Raw genomic sequence first — 23,430 nt, 5'->3', positions numbered from 1 at the left:
GCGTATTCTTCCTCCGGAGGAAGTTCCTCGTGAGTCTCGATAGATTCCGCTATAATAGACTCATAACGCTTCCAATCAATATTACGTGTAAGGTCGTAGGAAATATTGATTGGGTTCGGGGGAGTTGAACCATTAGCAATTGATATAACGATTGGAAGATGATCACTACCGTGGGGATCGTTGATTACTTTCCACTGGCAATCTAACGCTAGTGATGTCGAGCAGAGGGATAGGTCAAGCACGCTTTCACGTGCCGGAGGATTAGGTACGCGTGTCGCTTCCCCAGTATTCAAAACTGTCATATTGAAGTCGTCGATCAAGTTACAGATTAAAGAAGATCGGTTGTCGTCGTACAGCGACCCCCATAGCGAACAGTGAGAGTTAAAATCTCCCAAAATCAAAAAAGGTGCGGGAAGCAATTCTGCTATATCAAGGAGTTGCTTCTGTTCAATCCGCGCGGATGGGGGAATATATAACGAAACAAGGCAAAGGTCTTTTCCATTCATATTCGTTTGAATGGCAACAACTTCAATATTCGAGATCGAGGGGAGGTCAATTCTGAAAAAAGAATAGCACTTTTTGATCCCTAAAAGTACCCCTCCACCGTGTGAGTCTCGATCTCGACGAATGATGTTAAAATCGTGGAAATTAAGTTGGTCATTTGAATTGAGAAAAGTTTCACAAAGCGCGAACGCATCACAATTGTATGTGTTTATCAAATGTGAAAATAAATCAAATTTGGGGATGATACTTCTGCAGTTCCACTGTAACACAGTGACAAAATTCCTAACCTCTTTCAACGAATTAGTCATCGAAAGATACGATAGCTGAAATGAGGGGCCAAGTTGCTGTGAGTTGCTTCAAAAAGGTTTTCACTGTTGGGAGAAGGGCAAGAAGAATGTTTTGAAGGGGATCTGGTATGTTGAATGTTTTAAATATCCAGTCCACAATATCAGAGAATTTTATGAACCCTGTTTCTTTTATGTCTTCTGATCGAGAAATGGGTGCCCGAGGGGTTTTTGGTGCCCCAGGAAGCGGTGGGTACTCCTGGTTTGATTTGAAATTGAAACCGGGGGGTACTTGCTTCGGTTTTTCTTCACCGCTTCCTTTTTGTGTTGTCTTATTGGTCATTCCGCTAGGGGTTATCTTACGACCTTTACGAGAAAGATTAGGAGAGTTGAGCATTCTCCTCTTCCTAGATCCCTCTGGCAAGGCATAGGAACACCCTTCGACGGGATCGTCAGATGTACCCTCATCGGTTGGCAAAAAGGAAAAGATGTTTCCTGTCGAGGGTGGCTCAGCCCTCTTAAGCATTTCTGCAAAAGAGCGCTTTGATCGTTCCTTAAGGGAACGCTTAATTTTTTCCTCGCGCTGTTTGTACGCGGGACATGCCGGAAGGTCATGCCGAGTTCCCTCGCAATAAAGACACTTTTCAGTATCCCCACTGCAAGCGTTCTCAGCATGATTGCCTCCGCACTTGCTACAGCGTGCCTTGTTGCAGCAGTAGGTGGCTGTGTGACCTAACTGCTTACAGTTTTGGCAATGCATGACCCGCGGTACGAACAGGCGTACAGGTAGACGAACCCTGTCCAAGCGGACGTAGTTCGGCAGCGCGGATCCGGCGAATGTTACTCGGAAGGAATCCGAAGGGAGGAATTTCTTCTTCCCTTCTTCGATGGATACTGAATGCAATTGCTTGCAATCCAGTATCTTTACACTTTGCATCAAGGGGTTTTTAAAGCAGCCAACTCCATGACGCAAAATGTCATCGACAGTGAGATTCCCCTCGGTAACCACACCGTCGATTTCTACATCCTTGGCAGGGATGTACACGCGATACTCTCTCGTGAAGAGCTCGTAGCCAGCAATTTCGTTTGCTTGCTTCAAGCTACTCACGACAACTCGCAGTTTGTTCGGCCTCACCTTCGTAATCTCGGTTACGGCCGAAAAATGTTTTGCCAGGTCTTTGCCAATTTGGATAATATTCAATGGCTTCTTTATGGGCCGGAAAAAAACAACGTAGGGACCGCCAGCGGCATCTGGGTAAGCTTTTACCCGTACTTCCGGTACTCTTGGTACAGGACTTGGCAAAGGGGAGGGCACAGGGGAAGGTAGGGGTGTGCTGATGGGAGAAATTTCAATTTCTTCCCCGTTTGTTTCCACCTCCAGGAAAAGTTGCACCTGCATGTCGTCCATTTTGCGGGAGCGTTACGCTCTACCGCACACAAACGATAAATATTCGAATATGGGGGGGGGGGGTTCAAGTAGTTGATGTTAAATTTTAAAAACAATTTTTCAATCTACAATGGATCAAATAAAAAAAAAGACAGTAATACTAATACTAATAACAATAGTAATAATAATAATAATAATAATAATTATAGTAATAGTATTAATAATAACAATAATAATATCAATAATAATATTAATAATAATATTATAACATAGTAATAATATTGATAATAATAGTAAAAATTCTAAAGGTAATACTTCACCGAACGTCTAAGTCACGACCTCACGGCTGATAGTAGGATTAATCGAGCGTCTCCGCAGAACAAACAATGACGATCCAGCTTCGTGTTGAGACACAGTGGCCGTGTCCTACACGCGACCTTGTAGATGCCACTTGTAGTTGACTTCCACTCGCTCGATCGTATGATGGTCCGTGCTGCTAGCGGGGTAACAGCGGTGCGGGAGAATTATTCTTGCTGATATATCAGCTGCGTATCGAATCACTGGCGGGGTAGCCTGCCCCTACCAGTGTGCAGATGTTTCTGCCGATATATAACAGTCTATTGTTATTGCGCAGCACGAGAACTAATCGACAAAAAAACACCCGTACGATAACTCGTGTATTGTTATTTTGCGAACTCAAACGGAGATAAACAATTTGCGTCTAATCGAGACGAAAGCAAAACAACGAATGACGACCACGCTGTAGTCTGCAAGTTGTCTTATCGTGCATGAATTTGCCAGACATTCGTCGATGTCATTTACATAAAAATTGTAAAGAAGGGGGCTTAAACATAAGCCCTGGGGAAGACCCATGTAGCTAATGCGAAAAGTTGCCAAATCGCCGTGCGTAAAATGCATGTGCTTTTCGGACAACAAATTGTGTAAAAAATTGTTCAAAATTGGAGAAAATCCTTGTCGGTGAAGTTCACCCGAAAGAATATCAATAGAAACGGAATCAAAAGCTTCCTTAATGTCCAAGAACGCAGACGCCATTTGTTCTTTGCGAGCATACGCCAGCTAAATATCTGTTGAAAGCAACGCAAGACAATCATTCGTCCCTTTGGCACGGCGGAAGCCAACTGAGTATCTGACAGTAGACCATTTGATTCGACCCAGTGGTCTAAACGACGGAGTATCATTTTTTCCATCAATTTCCGGATACAGGATAGCATTGCAATCGGCCTATAAAAGTTGTGATCAGAAGCTGGTTTCCCTGGTTTTTGGATGGCAATCACCTTCACCTGCCTCCAATCCTGCGGTACAATGTTTTGCTCCAGAAACTTATTGAACAAGTTCAATAAGCGCCTCTTGGCAGTGCCGGGTAGATTCTTCAACAAGTTGAATTTGATTCTATCTAACCCAGGCGCGTTATTGTTACAGGACAGAAGGGCAACTGAAAATTCTGCCATCGTAAAAGGTAATTCTATCGCGTCGTGGCCCGGAGACGCATCGCGAACAATGTTTTGCTCAGGAACAGAGTCCGGACATACTTTCCTGGCAAAATCAAATATCCACCGACTTGAAGACTCCTCGCTTTCGTTGACCGTTACGCGATTCCGCATTCTTCGGGCTGTGTTCCAAGGAGTGCTCATCGATGTCTCCCTCGACGTCTCGTTCACGAACCGACGCCAATATCCGCGTTTCTTTGCTTTAGCCAGGCTTTTAAGCTTGGTATTAAGCTCCGAATACCGTATATAGTCGTCGGGTATACCTCCCTTCTGGAAGGCCAAAAACGCGTCGGATCTTTGCGTGTAGACATCGGAGCACTCTTTGTCCCACCACGGAGTTGGAGGCCGCTCTTTGATCGTTACGCCGGGATATTTCTTCGTTTGGGCTTGCAACGCGGCGTCGAGAATCAAGCCCGCGAGGAGGTTGTATTCTTCAAGTGGTGGATGATGTTGAATCGACTCGACCGCTTTTGTAATCACTTCCTCGTATATTTTCCAATCGACATTCCGTGTGAGGTCATACGGAATGTCAACTGGTCGCATGCGAGATGACCCGCTAGTAATTGATATAAGAATAGGCAAATGGTCGCTACCGTGAGGATCGAAGATTACCTTCCATGTGCAATCCAACCGTAGCGACGTCGAATATAAAGATAAATCCAAAGCGCTTGGGCGCGCTGGAGGCTTCGGGACACGTGTCATTTCACCGTTGTTTAAAATTGTCATATCGAAGTCATCGCAAAGGTTATAGATCAAAGAGGAGCGGTTATCATTGTAAGGGGAACCCCAAGCCACACCATGAGAGTTGAAGTCTCCTAAAATCAAACGCGGCGAGGGGAGAAGTTCTATTAAATCAAAGAGCAGCCGTTGCCCAACCTGTGCTCTGGGAGGAATATATATTGAGGCGATACAAAGCTCTTTACCTTGTATTGTCATTTGACATGCGACAACTTCAATGCCTGGAATCGAGGGGAGGTTAATACGATAAAAAGAATAGCACTTCTTAATCCCTAGAAGAACCCCTCCATATGGAGTGTCTCGATCAAGGCGAATAATATTAAAATCATGGAAGTTGAGATCAGTATTCGAAGTAAGCCAAGTTTCACAAAGGGAAAATGCAAATACTTCTGCAATTCCACTGTAAGACAGAGATAGAATCCTTCATATACACAGTTGAATTAGGCATCAAAGGATACGATCGCTGCCAGGAGGGGCCATTTAGTAGTCAACTGCTTCAAAAATGATCTAACTGTTGGGAGGAATGCTGTAAGAAAAATTTTAATTGGATCGGGTACATTGAAAGTTTTAAAGATCCAGTCCACAATGTCAGAAAAATTCACCAATCCAGCATTTGATTCATCAACTGGATGTGCAAGAGGAACAACTGGGGTTTTAGATGTTCCTGGGAGTACTTGGAACTCTTTCTGGGCCTTCAAATTTCAAAGCCCAGGAGGAAGTTTGCTTCGGGTTTTCCGCAGCACTTTCAGTTTTGGTTGTACTTTCCTTTCCACTTTGGGAAATCCTAGGACCTTTTCTGGGAAGTTAAGGTGAGGAAGGATTTTTTCTCTTCCTAGACTCCCCAGGACTGGCATAAGGTGTTCCCGTAGGTGGATCGTCAAGTCGGTTTCATCTGAAGACAAGAGATCAAAGGGGTTCGCTGTTATGGTAGAAGTGGTCGTGGTCTCTTTGAGCATATCAGCGTAAGAGCGCTTTGAACGCTCTTTAAGAGACCGTTTTAATTTATCCTTGCGTTGTATGTACACCGCACACGTGGCGAGCCCATGCTGATTCTCACCACAGTGGATGCATTTTCCAGCATTTCCATTGCAAGAATCCTCAGCATGGTTTTCCCCACATTTACCGCACCGTGCCTTATTGCAGCAGTGGGCGGCTGTGTGACCTAACTGCTTGCAATGAGTGCAGTTCATTACACGGGGCACATACAGCCGCACAGGCAGACGAACTCAGTGAATTGAAACGTGGGTAGGAAGCGCGGATCCGGCGAATGTGACACGATACGAGTCTGACGGGGTATACGTTTTCTTACCTCCTATGAGTGATACTGACCGCAGTTGTTTTACATCGAGTACTTTTACCTCAGGTAGGCTGCTGTTCTTGAAACAGCCCACAGCATCCTTCAAGAGGCACTCAACGGACAGACTTGAATCGGTCACAACACCGTCGATCTCCACATCTCGCGCGGGAACGTACACGCGATACTCCCTCGTAAAGAGTTCCGAACAAGCTATATCATTGGCCTGTTTCAAGTCATTCACCACAACACGGAGCTTGTTTGGCCTGACTTTCGAAATTTCAGTCACTGCATTGAAATGTGACGTCAGGTCTTTCGAAATTTGAATTATATTCAGTGATTTCGACTTTGGTCCTGCTTTCGGGCGGAAATACACTATCAAAGGGCCTGTCTTTTGGTCCGGGTAAAGCCTAACACGTGGAGAAGGTGAAGAATTTGCAGAGAAAGAGGAGGCAGGAGGGACAGGGTCAGGAGGACTCGGAGACGGAGGATCGGAGGATGGGGTATCCACATCCATTGCGCTTAAGTTAGCGCACTGGCACACTGGACAAGAAACACGTACCTGTTCTTCTTTGTTTTGAAGTTTTTGTTGTCTTCAACAGCAAAATCACTGAATCCTACGGTGCTGGAGCGAGCAGCTTTGCAGCGACACAGGTATACAATAGGATGACCTTCAAAGCGGAATATTTAATTATCTGCAGCAGCACAGCACCAGGCTAGCAATGCCTTTTCTTTGTTGTTTTGTTCACACGCGGTGTAAAGCGAGAAAATCACAAAACGCGTCCGTTATTGCCGAGCGTTCGGGACAGAATGGTGATCAATCATGTAACACTTAGTTTTGTTTCGATATTCAACCTAATTTCAGGGTTGTTACAATCGGCGCGGATTTCGCGTTTTTTGCGGATTTTGCGTTTTTTGCGGATTTGACGCGTTTTTACTACTCTACACACTTAGTTTCTTTTACCGAACTCAGCAATCTTTTTAACGAGTTCTCAACAGCTGAGCCATCAGCAATCTGTTCAGTAATTCATTTGCTTGACGAGTGTTCGGTAATTTTTCATTCTCGTTAAAACGTCAAACATAGAAGATAGCTCAGTAAAAATTTACAAAGTATTCATAAAAAATTGCTGCATGAGTCGGTATTTACAATGCTGACTATTCGTCACGAATTACCGAGCGTTTTGTAAATTTACAAAGTTGACGATTTGCCAAAAATTACCGAGCTTTTTATTGCAGGCTTCTAGTAAACTGCTTTCCTGTGGTGGAAAAATTTCCATATGCTGACTGAAATGATTTGCATTATCTAAATCGTAAAAGATAGAATCTTGGGTGAAATCATTGTTGCGGATGTGCCATGATATGAAACATTCAACTAAAATACACAAATACGTACATATTTGATGAATAACAACTTACTGAATGGATCGTGTACTACCGCGTCGTTTTCTTGTAGATTTGAAAGCACGATATCCATTTTAATTTTTTTTTGAAAATCACACGCGAAACACTATAAAAACTCAACTTCGAAACTCTTTGAATATTTGCAAAATGACGGACTTTTGATGTTTCGTTTTGACAGATGCAGAAAAATTGCCGAACAGTATAGTAGCAAACATCAAGAGTTCAGTAAATCAATTGAAGGGTTTTCAGCAACACCTAGGTAGGTGCTGACAGATCGTCAAATATTTACTGAACTTTATGAAAGTGCAGAACATACTTTAGTTTACAGAAAAGATCAGCAATGTTTTTTGCTGAGCTCGTCAAGTGCATTTTGTATAACGGTAATTCGGTAAGAACTTTAACCGACATCAGTTATTTTTGAGGAAATTACAAAATCAGTATTTTTTCAAATTTACTGAACATGACCGTAATAAAAATTACTGAACAATTAAAACGAGAATAAGTGTGTATGGCGCGGATTTTGCGAAAAGCCTTGCAACCTTGCTTTCAATTACCTAAAAATCAGGATATCGACTGCTGGGCTGGCAGCACCCTTTCAGAGTTCTATGAAATATGGTGGGTGTGTAGTAGGGTGCCAATCACTTGTATGAGAAAAAAGTAATCAAAAAATTTAGAAAAAAAACCCTATACAAAATGTTTACCTGCCCGAAAAACACCCTGTGCGAAATTTCAGGTCAGTTGGATTCAAAATGGGGTGGCGCAAAACGAAGTTAGACCTTGAGAAATCCGAAAAATCATAAAAATCATGATTGTTTTCAGATAATACCAGATTTCGGCGTTTCATGCATTTATAAGCTATCTGACACCAAAAAATTTTCAAAAACCGAAATTTCATGCAGCCAACCTCTCTTGGGTTCCGATTTTTCACTAGGTGTTTTTTCGGGCGTGGTTTCTTAAAATTACCATTTTGGTTGGCATCCTATTTTTAATGCAATTTTTTAAAAATTATCTAGGCTTACATTCAAAGAGGACTGAAGTTTTTTTTTGTAAATCGATATATCTGAATAATGACAAGAGAAAAAAGTCGTCAAAGAATGACTTTGAGAAAGATGTCTGAATTTCCATTTAAAAATATTGAGAAAAATTAATAATCGAGATCCTACAAAAACAAAATTTTATCGTAACCGTTATGTGCTCGACAATAAAACACCCTTACGTGCCCCCAAAATGGTCCTTCGCGAAAAGATCCTACTGGGGCTTCACTAATAACATAACTCTTTGGATGTTATGTGGTGGTCCTGAATAGATTCAAAATGGCAACTGTGGTCGATTTACGGCCTATGAATGTCATCTCTGCTCCGAAAATACTCATATTGGGTGGTATTTGGCCATTTTTGGCAGATTTTCATGAACCGGAAGTTGCCACCTTGGATTTCAAATCGACGTCTAGGGTCGATTTCAGGTCATCCTGATTTCGGAAATACCCATAACCGTGTTAACAAGTTCTGAAATCACATGCGTCTCATCGACGTCAGTAATGACAAGTATTAGAGAAAAGTTGTCAAGGGCTGGTGTGTAGAAAACCGTCTAGAATTCATTGATTATTCATTGAAACTCTTCTGAACATTCCAACATGGTCACTAGACTGGGACACGGTTATATGGGAAAGAAGAGATGGTGTTTTTTCTCGCTCTCATGCACTTTACGTGTTCCTTATAGGTCCTATAACAACTGTGTAACTTTTTAGATCAATCGGTGAAACGCCCGATTTTTAAAGCTTCCATACGATTTTATATGGGAAAACCACTTTTGACGTTGGACTACGTCTACCCGCACTATATCGAGATACATTCTGTGAAAACTAAAACCAAGGTGTAACGTCGGAATGAAAGATTTCAAACGTTAATACTGATATAACCACTTGATGGATCACAATAATCAATATACCGTTGGATTGATAAAATGATGGACAATTTTGTGATTCTTCAGTTATCATTATCATTTCATTGTTAGACAGTGAAAAGTTCATAAAGGTTTCATGGTCGCATTTTCACAAACAATGTATCAGTCACATGCGAGCACGCCTGGCACAGACTTCATGAGTAGACACCAACTGCCTGCTGTCATATCCTGTATAGCAGTGGCAAAATTTTTTTGACAGAATCTTCCCGTCCCAATAGGTCAACTAATGTTTGTTTCCATGAGCCTAGACTATTTTGATGTCTTGAAGGTGAAGCTTCGGAAAGTTCGTAATAACCTCTTCTGTCAGACAGTTTACCGATCTGCTGTTAAAATGTTATTAAAACTGTATCTCGAAGAAAAACATGCTGACACAGGCAACAATACTGTACCGAGCAATGTATGAATAGAGCGCTGGCCACTCGTCGTCTATCAGTGCAGAAGAACTATGCCGCCGGGAACCACAATCACTATGCAAAAATTATTTACTGGGGCAAATGTGCATCACTCAAGCCCGGTTTATTTTCGAAGATACCGTGCCTGCGGGTAATTCCACGCTGCACATTTTTCTGCGCACTAAAGAGTGCGCGGAAAAATGTGCTGCGCGGAATTACTTGCAGTCACAGTAACAGACATATGACTTTCAAATATAGTATTTTCGTTGTTTTTTTGTATCTTGAAACTGGTTAAATTTTCTTTCTGATGTTCGAATTTACCCGAATATTCATAAAATTCTATGTCAATTTTAAAATTTTCTGAGAATATTCATTTTCGACTAAAAACTATGATTCCTTATCGATATTTTTTCCACGAGATTGTAACTGTAGGAAAAAAGTGACATCTTTGCCGCTTTTTGATCGGTGAGTAAGTCATCTTCCACAAGACAAATAGATACAGAAGGAAGTTTAATTTCTACTAAATCGTACTCAATTTATTATTACATGGAAGGTTGCCTTTTAGCGTATTAAAGAAAATTGACTATATTAGAATGAAAGGTATTCATCAATGTTAAAGAGAATATTTTTTCTTCTAAAATAGATTACTGCAAATAAATAATCAAAATACAGACCCCGTTCGATTTTGGCAACACGCCGAATTTTTTTTGTTGCCAAAATCGAACCATGCCAAAAATGAACGGTTTGACAGGCTTGATGAATTTATGCTGACGACCTAGATACTTGATATGACCACCCGTGTAATAAGATGAATAGTAATACTTTAATCATGATCATTTTATTACCGTAACATATTCCAGTCCAGTCGAATCAAATAGCTTGAAAATGAAATATAAAACTATTCTAGTCCTACGCTAACCACTTTTCACTCCAGTTGGCTCTTAAAAATATATCAATATATGATATTGAATGGAAATTTTCCTGGGAAAAACTCTTCTGATGACCGCAAGGCGCTACCTTGCTTGTGAAAAAAGATACTCACCCCAGACTGATTGAATATCTGACAAAGGGCTCACCATTGAATTTTACTAGCAATACTACTGCAGCATGCTGCTGTTCTAAATTCAACCATGTGATGAGAAAGAATATCGCTTAAATTTATCTTGGAGGCTTCCTCGAAGATTCTATGAGCAAAAATCACGCTTTGAAAACTAAATCCACGTGAATTTTTTTCTCATACTTAAGCAAGTTTGCAATAGCAGCATGCTGTAGCAGTGTTGCTGGAAAATTTCAATGGTGAGCCGTCCGTCAGACATTCAATCAGTTTGGGGTGAATAGCTGTTTCTACAAGCATCGTAGCGCCTTACGGTCTTCAGAAGAGTTTTTCCCAGAAAAATTTCCTACTAATATCATGTATTGATATTTTTTTAAGAGCCAACATGACATCTCTAGATACTACACTTTTCACTTTTTATTCACTTTCACTACTACTCACTATTTAATTCTATCACTTTTCACTTGCAAATACGTATTTCGGCACTGACATAGTACCTTCGTCAGTGCTTATTTGGACTGTGGAGAAAATAGCGAAACCCCAAGAATTTTATACCTAATTAGGTAAACGACTGGGGCAAATTTTAACTCAGAAAACGTAAACAACTTGAGTTAGGTAGAGAAATGTGCGGCCTGGTGATCCATGCCTTGTCGGGGAGTTTTCGGTAGAAATTTAAAAAGCCAAGAGAAATGATTACCCTGATCTCAGTTAAGGAGGGTAGCTGGGTTTTGTTTGAAAACTTTCTGCGACATCTTATTTCCAAGGGGATGTTACTGATCGAACTAGACTAATGTTGTCGGTAGTCATAGCGTGATCTTCATGAAATATATGTTCGGCTATTTTGGATCTGAAATGGTGAGTTATTCCTTTTTCTGAGTCTTTCTTAGCCTTTACAAGTTCTGAAGTATGTTCCTTAAACCGGATGTCTAAATTTCTTTTTGTTTGGCCTGTAAACTTTATCACAATGTGGACATGCAACTTTATAAACACCCGCCCTATGTAAATTATTTTTCTGTAAACTAAAGTATGTTCTGCACTTTCATAAATTTCAGTAAATATTTGACGATCTGTCAGCATCTACCTAGGTTTTGCTGAAAACCCTACAATTGATTTACTGAACTCTTGATGTTTGCTACTATACTGTTCGGCAATTTTTCTGCATCTGTCAAAACGAAACATCAAAAGTCCGTCATTTTGCAAATATTCAAAGAGTTTCGAAGTTGAGTTTTTATAGTGTTTCGCGTGTGATTTTCAAAAAAAAATTAAAATGGATAGACGACGATTTTCAAAAAAAAATTAAAATGGATAGAGACGGGAAAAGCGGGAAATTAGGCTTCACATCAGGAAAATCATCCTCCTGCATGTCTCCTACTAATGTTGTCAATGAACGAGTTGTAGCAAACTAATTCCTAAATCTGGAAAATATATACATTGGATTAAAAAAGAAAATCATTTATTTTTTAATTATTTTTTTTTCCAAATTATAACGATTTAAAATTGATGTCATTGAAAAACTATTTTGGCAATCAATTTTTTGATATATCTCAGAATTTTCAAGACGATTTCGTTAGGATGTGTTGTATACTGTTTTAAAAAAGGAGCTCAAATTTATCGAATTCCTAAAAATCTGTCATGCTTTTGTTTAGAAATTTATTAAAATTGCTTTTTACGCAGTTTTTGGTTTGGTTTTTCACGTCTTTTTTTATTGCGAATTTCGGAATTTCCGTGGTTTATCATGCGGATTTCCAGGAAAATTCGCGTTTTACACCGAATGTTTCAAATGATATTCTTTTCAAATTGCTTATTCAGAGTGTCGGTTGAATTTATTTAACGGATTTTAGAGAATTTCTCAAACATTTAATTGGTCCCAAGATCGAAACTAAAAAAAAAATGTTTCGAGATGACAGATCTCAACGTTTTATGAATTTCCAACACATTTACCATAAAAAAATAATTTTAACAGTTCCATGTGAATTTTTTCTTTGGTCACTTTGAGGCATTTCTTCCCGATCGATGTTCGCTTGAAAACAAATTTTGCATAAGAAGACAAAACTTCTAAGCTATAATTTAAAACGATCGGTGTTTAAGAGCCAGTTCGCGAGAACCGCAACCGCCTTTCTGAGGGACGTTGTTTTGATGTTCTCCGATTGGGCTGAAATTTTCAGCGTTTGTTTGTCTATTCAAGGTAGAAAGTTTTGCAAAATTTCAATTTTTTTTTGAGGTAAAGTGGGGTAAAACGGCCCTTGAAAATGTTATGTCCAAAAACGTCCAAATACTAAAAAGTGCAATAACTCCTGCTAGACTTGATGGATTTTTCAAAAATTTGTGGTATTATTCTCCACTAAAAGTACTTCAAAACGCATGGTAACAATATAGGGTTAAAAGGTAACATGATGAAAAAAACGCATTTTTTTTTTAAAATTGTCAATTTTTAGGGTCATCCTACTCTTTTCAACATCGCTAGAAGAAATTTCTGAATATGGGGTTTTGTAGAGCAACTCAAGAGCTTTAATGTCATGTATAAGCCAAGTGTGCCAAATGGGGTAAAACGGCCCTAGAATGTTTTTTTTAAACCGTCAAAATCACTAAAATCACTGTAGTTCCTGCTAGACTTGAAATATTTTACTAAAAATTTGGATTATCACTGTACCTTACCAGAGCTACCTACTCTATCAGAAGATACGCAATTTGGGGTAAAGCGTTCCTTGAAGATTTTTTTTTCGAAAAATGCCGTCAAAATCACCAATACTGCAAGAACTCGGGTTAGACTTACTTAGATTTACTGAAAATTTAGATAATTACTCTAAGTTAATAAAAACTTAAAGGCAAGATGACAAAAATGACAAATAGATTTACATAACGAAAATAAATATTTTTCTTGAGAAATACTTAGCGATTTCCGGGGTGCTATTTTTCTACAGAAAAGGTCCAGAACCAGAAGTTAGCATTTTATAAACAACTACAAAGCTTTTATTTGGCATAATATCCAGATGCATCTTTTGGGAAGTGACTAAAAAGGACTAAAGTTTTCCTTGACTTCACGAAAAGCTTCAAACAAGGTAAAAGATATGATCGACATGATGGTCGCGAAAATAAATAATTTCAACCGAGTTCCTACTTATCCGTGGAGCAAATAAATTCGTTATTTGCACGATTCTCTGCAATAGTTATGTATGCAAAACTAAGCGTAAAGGAAGATGGTGCTTTGATGAACGTTGAAGAACATCATGAGTAAAAATTGTTAAGCATTAATGTTCGAAGTCGTGATTTTTCAAAATGATTGTTCATTTTTGTTGATACAATTATACATGTTACATTTTTGTTGATACACCAGAGTAACATGATTTTTTTGGCCAACACTCTGGAAAAAGCGAAGAATGAGACCGATGACAATTAAGTTAAAAATAATCAAATTAAAAAGATTTAATTTAAATTTAAAAACAACCAAATTAAAAGAGATGAACATGAAACTCAAACCATAACTTACTTCATTTGCTTTAACAAAACTCGAAATATTGCAGTCTTTCAGCAACCGTCTCATCGATATTGTCTTTTACAGGGTTTAATGCTTTTCTTGAAACCTAGTGAAAAAGTCAAGAAAAAGTTCAGTCCTATTAAGTCAGTTTCCAAATGATGCATCTGGATTTGATATCAAATAAAAGCTCTTTAGTTGTTTTATAAAATGCTAACTTCAGGTTTTGGACTTTGAGGAAATAGCACCCTGAAATTCGCCAAGTATTTTCCAAGAAAAATATTTTTTTTTCGTCATGTAAATCTATTTGTCACTTTTGTCATCTTACCCTTAAGTTCGTATTTAACTAGAGTTATAATCTAAAATTTCAGTAAATTTATCAAGTCTAACCCGAGTTCTTGCAGTTTTGGTGATTTTGACGGCATTTTTTGAAAAAAAAAATCTTCAAGGAACGTTTTACCCCAAATTGCGTATCTTCTGGTAAAGTAGGTAGTTCTGGTAAGGTACAGTGATAATCCAAATTTTAAGTAAAATCTTTTAAGTCTAGCAGGAACTACAGTGATTTTAGTGATTTTGACAGTTTTTTCAAAAAAACCTTCTAGGGCCGTTTTACCCCATTTGGCACACTTGGCTTATACATGACATCAAAGCTCTTGAGTTGCTCTACAAAACGCCATATTCAGATATTTTTTCTAGCGATGTTGAAGTGAGTAGGATGACCCTGAAAATTGACAATTTTTAAAAGAAAAATGCGTTTTTTTCGTCAATTTACCCCTTTACCCTATATTGTTACCATGCATACTCTTAATGTAGAATAATACCACAAATTTTTGAAAAATCCATCAAGTCTAGCAGGAGTTATTGCACTTTTTAGAATTTGGACGTTTTTGGACATATCGTTTTCAAGGGCCGTTTAACCCCACTTAACCTCAATGAAAAAATTTGAAATTTTGCAAAACTTCCTACCTTGAATAGACAAACAAATGCTGAAAATTTCAGCCCAATCGGAGAACATCAAAACAACATGCGGTTGCGCCTCTCGCGAACTGGCTCTTAATTTTTTTCCATACATTCCATTGGCATTCAAGAGCAGGTTTACAGAGAGTAAAAGCAGAAGGAAGATTGTCAACGATTTTGAAATAAAAAGGGCGCAAATTGTGCAGGTTTCCATGAAGGTACTCGCTATAGTCGATAAACAGTTAAAGGAAGAAAAATTTTTGAAGAAGAAATATTTTTCATAGTTTTAATAACACTATTCTCGCAAGGATATATATGAACATGTAAAATTGATGTTTTTCACATATTTTTTTAAAAATAAAGCACCGAGAAAATTTAAAACCTATCATCAGGAAAACCGGGAAAAAAGCGGGAAATCGAAAATTGATTTTGAGTGGTCACCCTGCATTAAAACACGTTTACTTGAGACTATTCCATGTTTCTACAGAGGATGTTGTTCAGACTTTCCGAAAACATTTCTAATGACATTCAACTTATGTTTGAATGTTAGACCTGAATTCGAGTTGAGGGATTTTTCTACTTTTCCGATTGTTTCTACTTTTTCGAGTTTGGCGCTATACGTGAGTTACATGTATTTAATCGTTTCAATAACCTTTTTTCTAGCTAAAACTTATCTCGTCCTTTTGAATTATTTTCAACAAGATTTTTTGCAAATTTTAGTAAAACTTGCTATCGTTTGCAGCTTATTAATTACTTATTGAATGTTCCGACAATATACGGGTTTAAATGGTTATCCATCACTTTCCAAATCTCGTCAATCAATTCTCACTTTTTAGGTCTAAATTATGTCCCACAGGAATTTTACTCGTCATAATCATACTCTTTTCAACGAGAGAAAATCGCGAGAGAAAAAATCATTGCTACGGGCATTTTACATTTGTATATAAGAATTTCCAAATAACATTTTTGGTCAGCATCATTCCTAAACATGGCCGCAGTAAGTCAACTGTCCTGCGTTTGAAGCTAAATACAAATAAGTTATACATATCAGCATGGCATTTTAAAGATGGTATTAATTTTACCATAATGAATCATAAGTTTTTATTTCTTTTTTTCGGCGCGGTTTTAGTTTTCACGGCGCGGATCCAAAAACCCGTGGCGCGGATTTTGCGGATTCAAAATTAAGGTTTCTGTAACAACCCTGTAATTTTCAACTAAAGCTGCTCAAAAATATATACTTAATGTTTCAAATGAAAAACAAAACAAACAATGAACCCAAAAAATCTGCCACTGCGCTACTGAGGTGTCAATTTGATAGAGCGAAATAAGAAATTGGGCAATGAATGATTATCACAGAAGTCCAAACAGCCATGCAAGGGGCAATACCGATACTATCAAAGCATCGATAATCGATAGTCCTTCAACCGATACTCCGATACCCATCCCTAATAACTAGTGTCATACAAACGAGTCGTCTCTCAAACTTACAAATATCAAACTTCATAATAATTTTATATGTGGTTTAAAAGTTTTGGAAAGAAAAGAAATTCAAAGACTATTCAAAACTATACCTGCTTTGATCAATATATAGGACCTTAACATGATTTAAATGTGGTATCGTACTACTTGAACATTCCTGATATCGCTCGTGATTAATTTGTTCGAAATTAAGAGTCATTTCTTTTATTTCGATATTTCTCAAGTACTAACATTACGTCAATTTGCATATTTTATACTTCAATTACAACATCAATATGTTAGAACCCAAAGAGTGAATATACCTTTTCTGGATTTAAGCATTCATGTAAATTTATTTTTACAAATAATAAGTTTGTATGAGAAAGGCTGAGTCTGACCGCTAGGTGGATCAATTCAGGTTTTACACATGCTTTGAAAATAAGATGGACGTTTGTTCTCTGTGGTATAAGCACAGATTAACAGACATTAGAATAACTTTTTAATAAAATCATCGAACGAATGACACCAGTATTTTACGCTAGTAACAATAGCACCATCTGCAGTCGTGTTCGCGCTGCGTCGTGTATTTTGATATCAGTGCAAGCGTACGTGCGTGATTCAAATTGAGAACCACAAAATATGTATGAAATTGCTCGACAGTGCCTCATACGGTATTGTCGCGCGATGACTGTTATTCTATTGGATATTTGAAATGATTGTTTTTTTTTGTGGTGATGGAGTTAGGTTCCAGCGATACATCTGTTAGTCTGAGGTATGAGTACGAAGTGAATTTTGAAATATTCGTAGAAAATGACATGAAAAATCGCATAAAAAGCACATAAAAACCGCACAAAACGTGGCTTCAGCTGTGGGCTGTAATTGTCAAATTTCAATAATTTTTTTGAGGAGAAAATTTGTTAAGAGGGGAATTTGTTAGTAGCTTAAGTATTTATGATAAATATTAGTAAATAATGAGTATGTGTGTCCAATCACAAATGGTGACTTCTCAATACTGTTAGAAATTTCTAATTTAAATTGTTAGAATTTGTTTGCTTTCGCAATTAGGACTTACCATTTGTAGGGATTTAAACCTACTTGTCAAAAAAGGGGAAGTAAACTTACAACTAACTTAATTGCTAACTTATTGGTTATAAGGAGAGCTTATCGTAGCAACTGAGGATTGCAACGATTATTGTCGAAAATTAATAATAATTTTATTTGACATACCCGATCAGAAAGACAAAACAAAACTGTAACAGAAGCTGTTAGCTTGTTACGGGAAAAACCTTATAGGTGATAAAATAACAGAAATGATTCTACTAGTATCAAACACATATCAAAATGTTACTAATGTATCAGCTTTCTAACAAAATAAGATAGTATACAGAGCAGTATAATAACAAACATTGTTAGACACAACAGTTTTGATAAAAACGAAAAATTAGTTAGACTTGTTTCAGAACTACTTCATTTCAGGTTTTGTTATAATATCTCATTCAGATCCAATTTTGTTATCAAAATTATATGGGAAAATACAAAATTGTATCAAAATATGTTATTTGTATTTCGCGTTGTCGATGCAGCCAAATAAATTGTAGGAAACTGATTTTGACAGCTTTTATTATCTAAGTGTGATGCTTCAAATCTATAAATTATTGTAATTAGTATTATACATTTAGCTCTCTTTTAGCTTACATTCAGTGTTTCTCCTAAATCTGTCTTTTGGCTGCTGGGCACGTTTTAAAGTGCGCCACGTGTTTTAGGTTAAGCTGAAGTAGGGAATATTTTTATTAATTCTAATTTAAGCTACAAATATCAAATACCTTTTACTTAATAACTCCTATTCAACCTCACTGACATTAATAAAACACTACTTTTAACAATTTATATTTTACTTTTAAATACATTCACTTTTATGAGCTAAACACGTCTTGCTGCTATCGCATCTGGACTTAGAAAGAAAGACCGATCATCTGACAGTTTAAACACTTCCGCCGCAGATCTTTGTCATTTGAGGCACCGCTTTGGCGGCTGTCAAGCGCCCTTCGGGATCATTATTAACCTGGGTGGCTAGTTCGACGGTTTCTCCGCTAACAGACTCCCCCGGGTGTAGTCCGGAGCTCTCCGGATCTTCACGACTCTTTCGCACGTCGAGCAATGCAAACCGCGATACCGGTCGTAACACGCCCTTTCCGCCGATCATGACGACGGCTCGTCTAATTCGACCGTCCGGTGCCTGGATCAATCGAATGATTCGTCCTCGTTCCCATCCATTGCGTTTCATCGGTTCAGCGACCATCACCAGGTCTCCGCGTTCCAGAGCCCTAGTTTCGTCGAACCATTTTGGCTGTTGTCGAATCACCGGAAGATATTCAAGCAACCAACGTCCCCAAAATACTGTCAATTGCTGCTGAATAAGGTCCCAAGACTTTCCCAGAATTTGTCGACGTGTTAGTTCGCCTAATGGTTCCCAAGGTCTATCGTGAGATTGTCTCTGCCCGCTCGAGCTCAACAGCAGAAAATGGTTCGGCGTTAAAGCCTCCGATTCCGCTGATTCCAACGGTAAATACGTCAGAGGCCTTGAATTAACTATGCTTTCAGCCTCCACGACCAGTGTCTGCAACCCCTCGTCATCGAGTGTTCCCTCGGTATATGCTTCAGCCATGGCCGCTTTAACGGATTGCACCAACCGTTCCCACGCTCCACCCATATGAGGCGCTCCCGGTGGTATGAAAATCCATTTGTTGTTCGTGTTTGTGAACGTTGCGCTCAGTCCCTGGTTTATCTGGTGCTTAAGTACTCGATCTGCCCCCTGGAAATTCGTTGCATTATCGCTAAAAAACTCCACTGGCGGGCCTCTGCGACTAACGAATCTACGGATACAGGATATGCAGGATTCAGTAGACAGAGTGTAGGCGATTTCGAGGTGAACAGCTCGTACCGTCAGGCAGGTGAATAATGCTACCCACCGTTTGACTTTCGATCTCCCCAGTTTCACCTGCAGCGGCCCGAAGTAGTCCACTCCTGTGTAGGTGAATGCGCGCTCGTTGTGTGCTAAACGCGCTGGTGGCAATGGTGCCATCGGTGGAACTCTAGGTCGGGCTCGGCGAATTTTACAGTGCTGGCAATCGCGGCTAATTTTCTTCACCACTACGCGAAGTCTCGGAATACTGTAGAGCTGGCGCATCTCGTTGACAACCGTTTCGTTGTTGCCATGCTGATAATAGCAATGGTATTTGTGAATCAGGAGTTCCGTAACTCGATGTTTTCTCGGCAAGATCACGGGATGACGCACAGTATATGGTACATCAGTCGATCCAATTCGTCCCTTTTCACGCAACAAACCGTCGTTATCCAAAATCGGCATCAGTGGGTAGATGTGGCTGTGTTTACCGATTGCTTCTTGTCCAGTTTCATTTGGCGATTTGTTGGATAATGCTGCTACTTCGTCTGGGTAGAACTCACGCTGAGCGAGTTTGAATATCACCTTTTCGGCTGCTTGTAGTTCAAACTGCTGCAGTTGTCCAGAAAGTTTCGTTCGGTTTTTGTACACATTATGTACAAATCGAAGAGCATATGCTGCTGCACGCAGTAATCGGTTCCAGGAAGAAAAACGATGAAATTTTATAAACGGTTCGTATGAACAATGATACAAGATCGATGCACGCATTTCCTCAGTTGTAGCAGTTACCTGTTCTCTGAGACGTGGCCACTCAGTTTCTTGTTCTAGCAAAAAGTTTGGTCCTTTAAACCATTTGCTTTCGCGATAGAAGTACGGTCCACTACCCCATTACGTCGCTTCATCTGCTGAATTAAGCTTCGATGGTACCCACCGCCAGTCGCTGGCTGATGTGTTTTCTAGAATTTCTCCTACTCTGCAGGAGACAAACTGTCGCTAGTTAAGATGATCAGCTCTTATCCAAGATAAAGCCGTACTGGAATCACCCCCAGAATCTCTTTGATGGCGAACAGGGTAGTTCGTGTTATTTTGTGGTGATATTTAATCGTTATTTTACGTGTGAAATAGAGAAGTGATTCACGGTAGATATATTCTAACGTGTTTCGGTAGTGAATCTACACAAGGCTAAGTACAAGAACAGTTGCTTAAGCAGCTTGTTCGCATTAAAGTTTGTTTAAATAAAATCCCCCCAGCGCATTAGCTGCGGTGGTGATAATTTTTTTTTTGCCTATCTCTTGTTTCCCTGCATGTCTGTTGGTATAGCGTCCCGTGTTAACGAGTGTTGTGTGCGATGATTTGTTCTGGCTGTGGAACGGCAATTGTCCTATCGGATTTGCCGTTGAAATGTGTGGGCTTCAACTGTGCACGTTTGTTTCACTACAAGTGCACTGGACTCACCAAGACAACGGCAAAGATTATAACAGATAACGATAATCTTTGCTTCAAGTGTGATGAATGTTTATCAAACCAGTGTTGTGGTGGGCAGCATTTGGTTTCGGACGTCAAGCGTATCGAAGAAGAGATGAAGAAATTATCTTCTCTCACTGATTCGGTCATTGCAATGCGAGACCAAATATCGGCCCAGATAAACAACACGTTGAGTGCCGGTGTTGAACAGTTGAGATTAAATGTTAATGAGTCTCTTGAAAAATTATTTTGTGAGCAATTTGAAAAATTGAATAACTCGGTTTTGGAATTAAATACGCGTCAGAATATAGCTGCGATGAACGATGCTCGCGCGCGGAATGGGCCGGTTCCTTCTGAATCGGACCAAATCGGCAAAAAGCGTAAAATTGAATATGATAACAACGAACGAAATGATGACGACACAACATTTGCGGAAGTCGTTAAAAGACACAGTAAAAGTAAAAAAACGAGTACAAGTCAAATGATTAGTAATAGTAATAATAATAATGGTTTTAAACCGGCCAAACCTAAGACTCGTCCGGTTAATGTGATTGAACCTAAAGAGTCCAAACAAGCTTGCGAGGAAACTCGGAAGTTTTTGAATACTAACTTAGATCCAAAAACACACAAAGTTAGTAATTTTAGGAACGGTAAAGATGGTTCCATTATTGTTGAATGCGCTATTGGCGAAAATGTTGAAAATGTGAAAAATGGCATTGAAAATAATCTGGGTGAAAATTACAGCGCTGTTGTACCCACATCGGTGCCAAGATTGAAAATAGTGGGCATGAGCGAGAATCTTTCTCCTGATGTTTTCATTGACTATTTAAAGAGTCAAAATGAAGGCATCACAATTAATAATATAAAAATAGTAAATACCTTTGAAAATCCACGCTTCACTTATAACAAGTATAGCGCGGTAATAGAAGTTGATTTAGAAGCGTATAATAGCTTATTAGCTGCTAAGCAAGTAAATGTAGAGTTTGATCGATGCTTAGTACTTCCCGCGATAAACGTGTTGAGATGCTTCAAATGTGGAGAATTTGGACACAAGAGCATGGATTGCGAAAATTGTGATACATGCTCTAGGTGTAGCCAAAAGCACAAGACATCTGAGTGCACGTCTACTGTATTGAAATGCGTTAATTGTTTAAAAATGAATAGAGAGCGTAAAATGAACTTGGACGTCAACCATGCCGCATTCAGTTCAGAGTGCGTGATTTATAAAAGACTTTTCAATCAAAAGAAAAGCAGCTTGCGTTTCAATGAATAGCAAACAAGTTCCAAGAAGAGTGTGAATCACACTGATTTTCTGTATTTCTATATTGCAGGGTTGACAACAAACTACGTTGCATTACGTCAGGTTGTTGTAGATAAACGTCCACTTTTAGTGTTCTTATCAGAGACACATATTGTCGATATTGAAGCATTTGATCAGTATAGTATTCCGGGATATAACGTTGCTGCTTGCTTATCACTTTAGACAAACTGGCGGTGTTGCTTTTTATGTCAGAGAATCGGTTCAGTTCGAGCTTTGCCGAAACGAAGCTAAGGATGGTAACTGGTTCTTGGGCATTACAGTAGTTCGTGGCATGAAGTTGGGTAATTTTGGTGTTTTATATCATTCTCCTAATACCAGTGACCAGTGTTCCCTTGAAATATTGGAAAACTGGCTTGAGGAATTTCTTGATTTTAGTAAATTGAACATATTGGCTGGTGATTTCAATATTAACTGGCGAGATGATGCAAATTCGAATCATTTGAAGCGCTTAGTTGAATCTTTCAATTTGAAACAAAGTGTTGACGAATATACGCGCATTTCTCAGCGAAGTAGAACTTTGATTGATCATGTTTATTCCAATTTTGATTCTATTCGTTCAGTTACGAACTCCGATATGAAAATAACCGATCATAAGACATTAATGATTAATGTATTAGATATAATGAATGATTAAAATGATTTAATAAAATTGAAATACTGGAGAAAATATTCGAAACAGGCTGTTTCGAATCTTGTTGAAAGAAGCTTGGATTTTCCAATCGCGGGCCGTAATTTAGATGATTCGGCAGCTGTTCTTACAAATATCTTGAAAACGTGTACGAATCAATTAGTTGAACACAAATTAGTTTCTCTGAAAAACTCGAACAGCTGGTACAATTTGGATCTTTTGCGCCTTAAACGCAAGAGGGATAAATTGTACAAAAAGTTTTGTAGGTCTAACAGGCAGAATCATTGGAAGGAGTACACGATCGCGCGTAATAAGTATTCACAAACGTTAAAAAATACGCGTTGTGAATATATACAGAGGAAGATTATTCAGCATCAATACAACAGCAAAGAGTTATGGAAAATTTTGAAATCTTTATTAAAACCTAGTAATAATAAATCGCGGTCCATAACTTTTGATGGCACATTAGAACAAACAGAACAAGTAATTGCTAGTTAGTTCAATGATTATTTCATCAATAGTGTTTCATTGTCAATCAATCAATTGAACTGGTCGATGAACCGGATGAAATAAAACAGCCGACTAACGTTAATAGTAGATTTGATGGTTTTCACCCAATCACAATGGATGACCTTAAAAATATTTGTTTTTCATTAGGTAAAACGGCTAGAGTAGACAATGTAAATGCTAGGGTCATTCAAGAT

General features: G+C 38.7%; 1 protein-coding gene across 1 annotated transcript; it reads right to left on the bottom strand.

The window, feature by feature from the left end:
* Positions 1–18,392: 18,392 nt before the first annotated feature.
* Positions 18,393–20,081, bottom strand: LOC129728561 (uncharacterized). Its single transcript, XM_055687007.1, has one exon. The coding sequence runs from the start codon at positions 20,079–20,081 to the stop codon at positions 18,393–18,395; it is 1,689 nt and encodes a 562-aa protein (XP_055542982.1).
* Between the last annotated feature and the right edge of the window lie 3,349 nt (positions 20,082–23,430).

This window comes from Wyeomyia smithii, chromosome 3 (assembly GCF_029784165.1).
Source record: "Wyeomyia smithii strain HCP4-BCI-WySm-NY-G18 chromosome 3, ASM2978416v1, whole genome shotgun sequence".
Classification (NCBI taxonomy): domain Eukaryota; kingdom Metazoa; phylum Arthropoda; class Insecta; order Diptera; family Culicidae; genus Wyeomyia; species Wyeomyia smithii.
This window is presented reverse-complemented; position numbering and strand designations above follow the sequence as displayed.

Bases quoted from the DNA above. Each gene is read 5' to 3' on its own strand.
- LOC129728561 (XM_055687007.1), bottom strand. From the start codon at position 20,081: ATGCGTGCATCGATCTTGTATCATTGTTCATACGAACCGTTTATAAAA.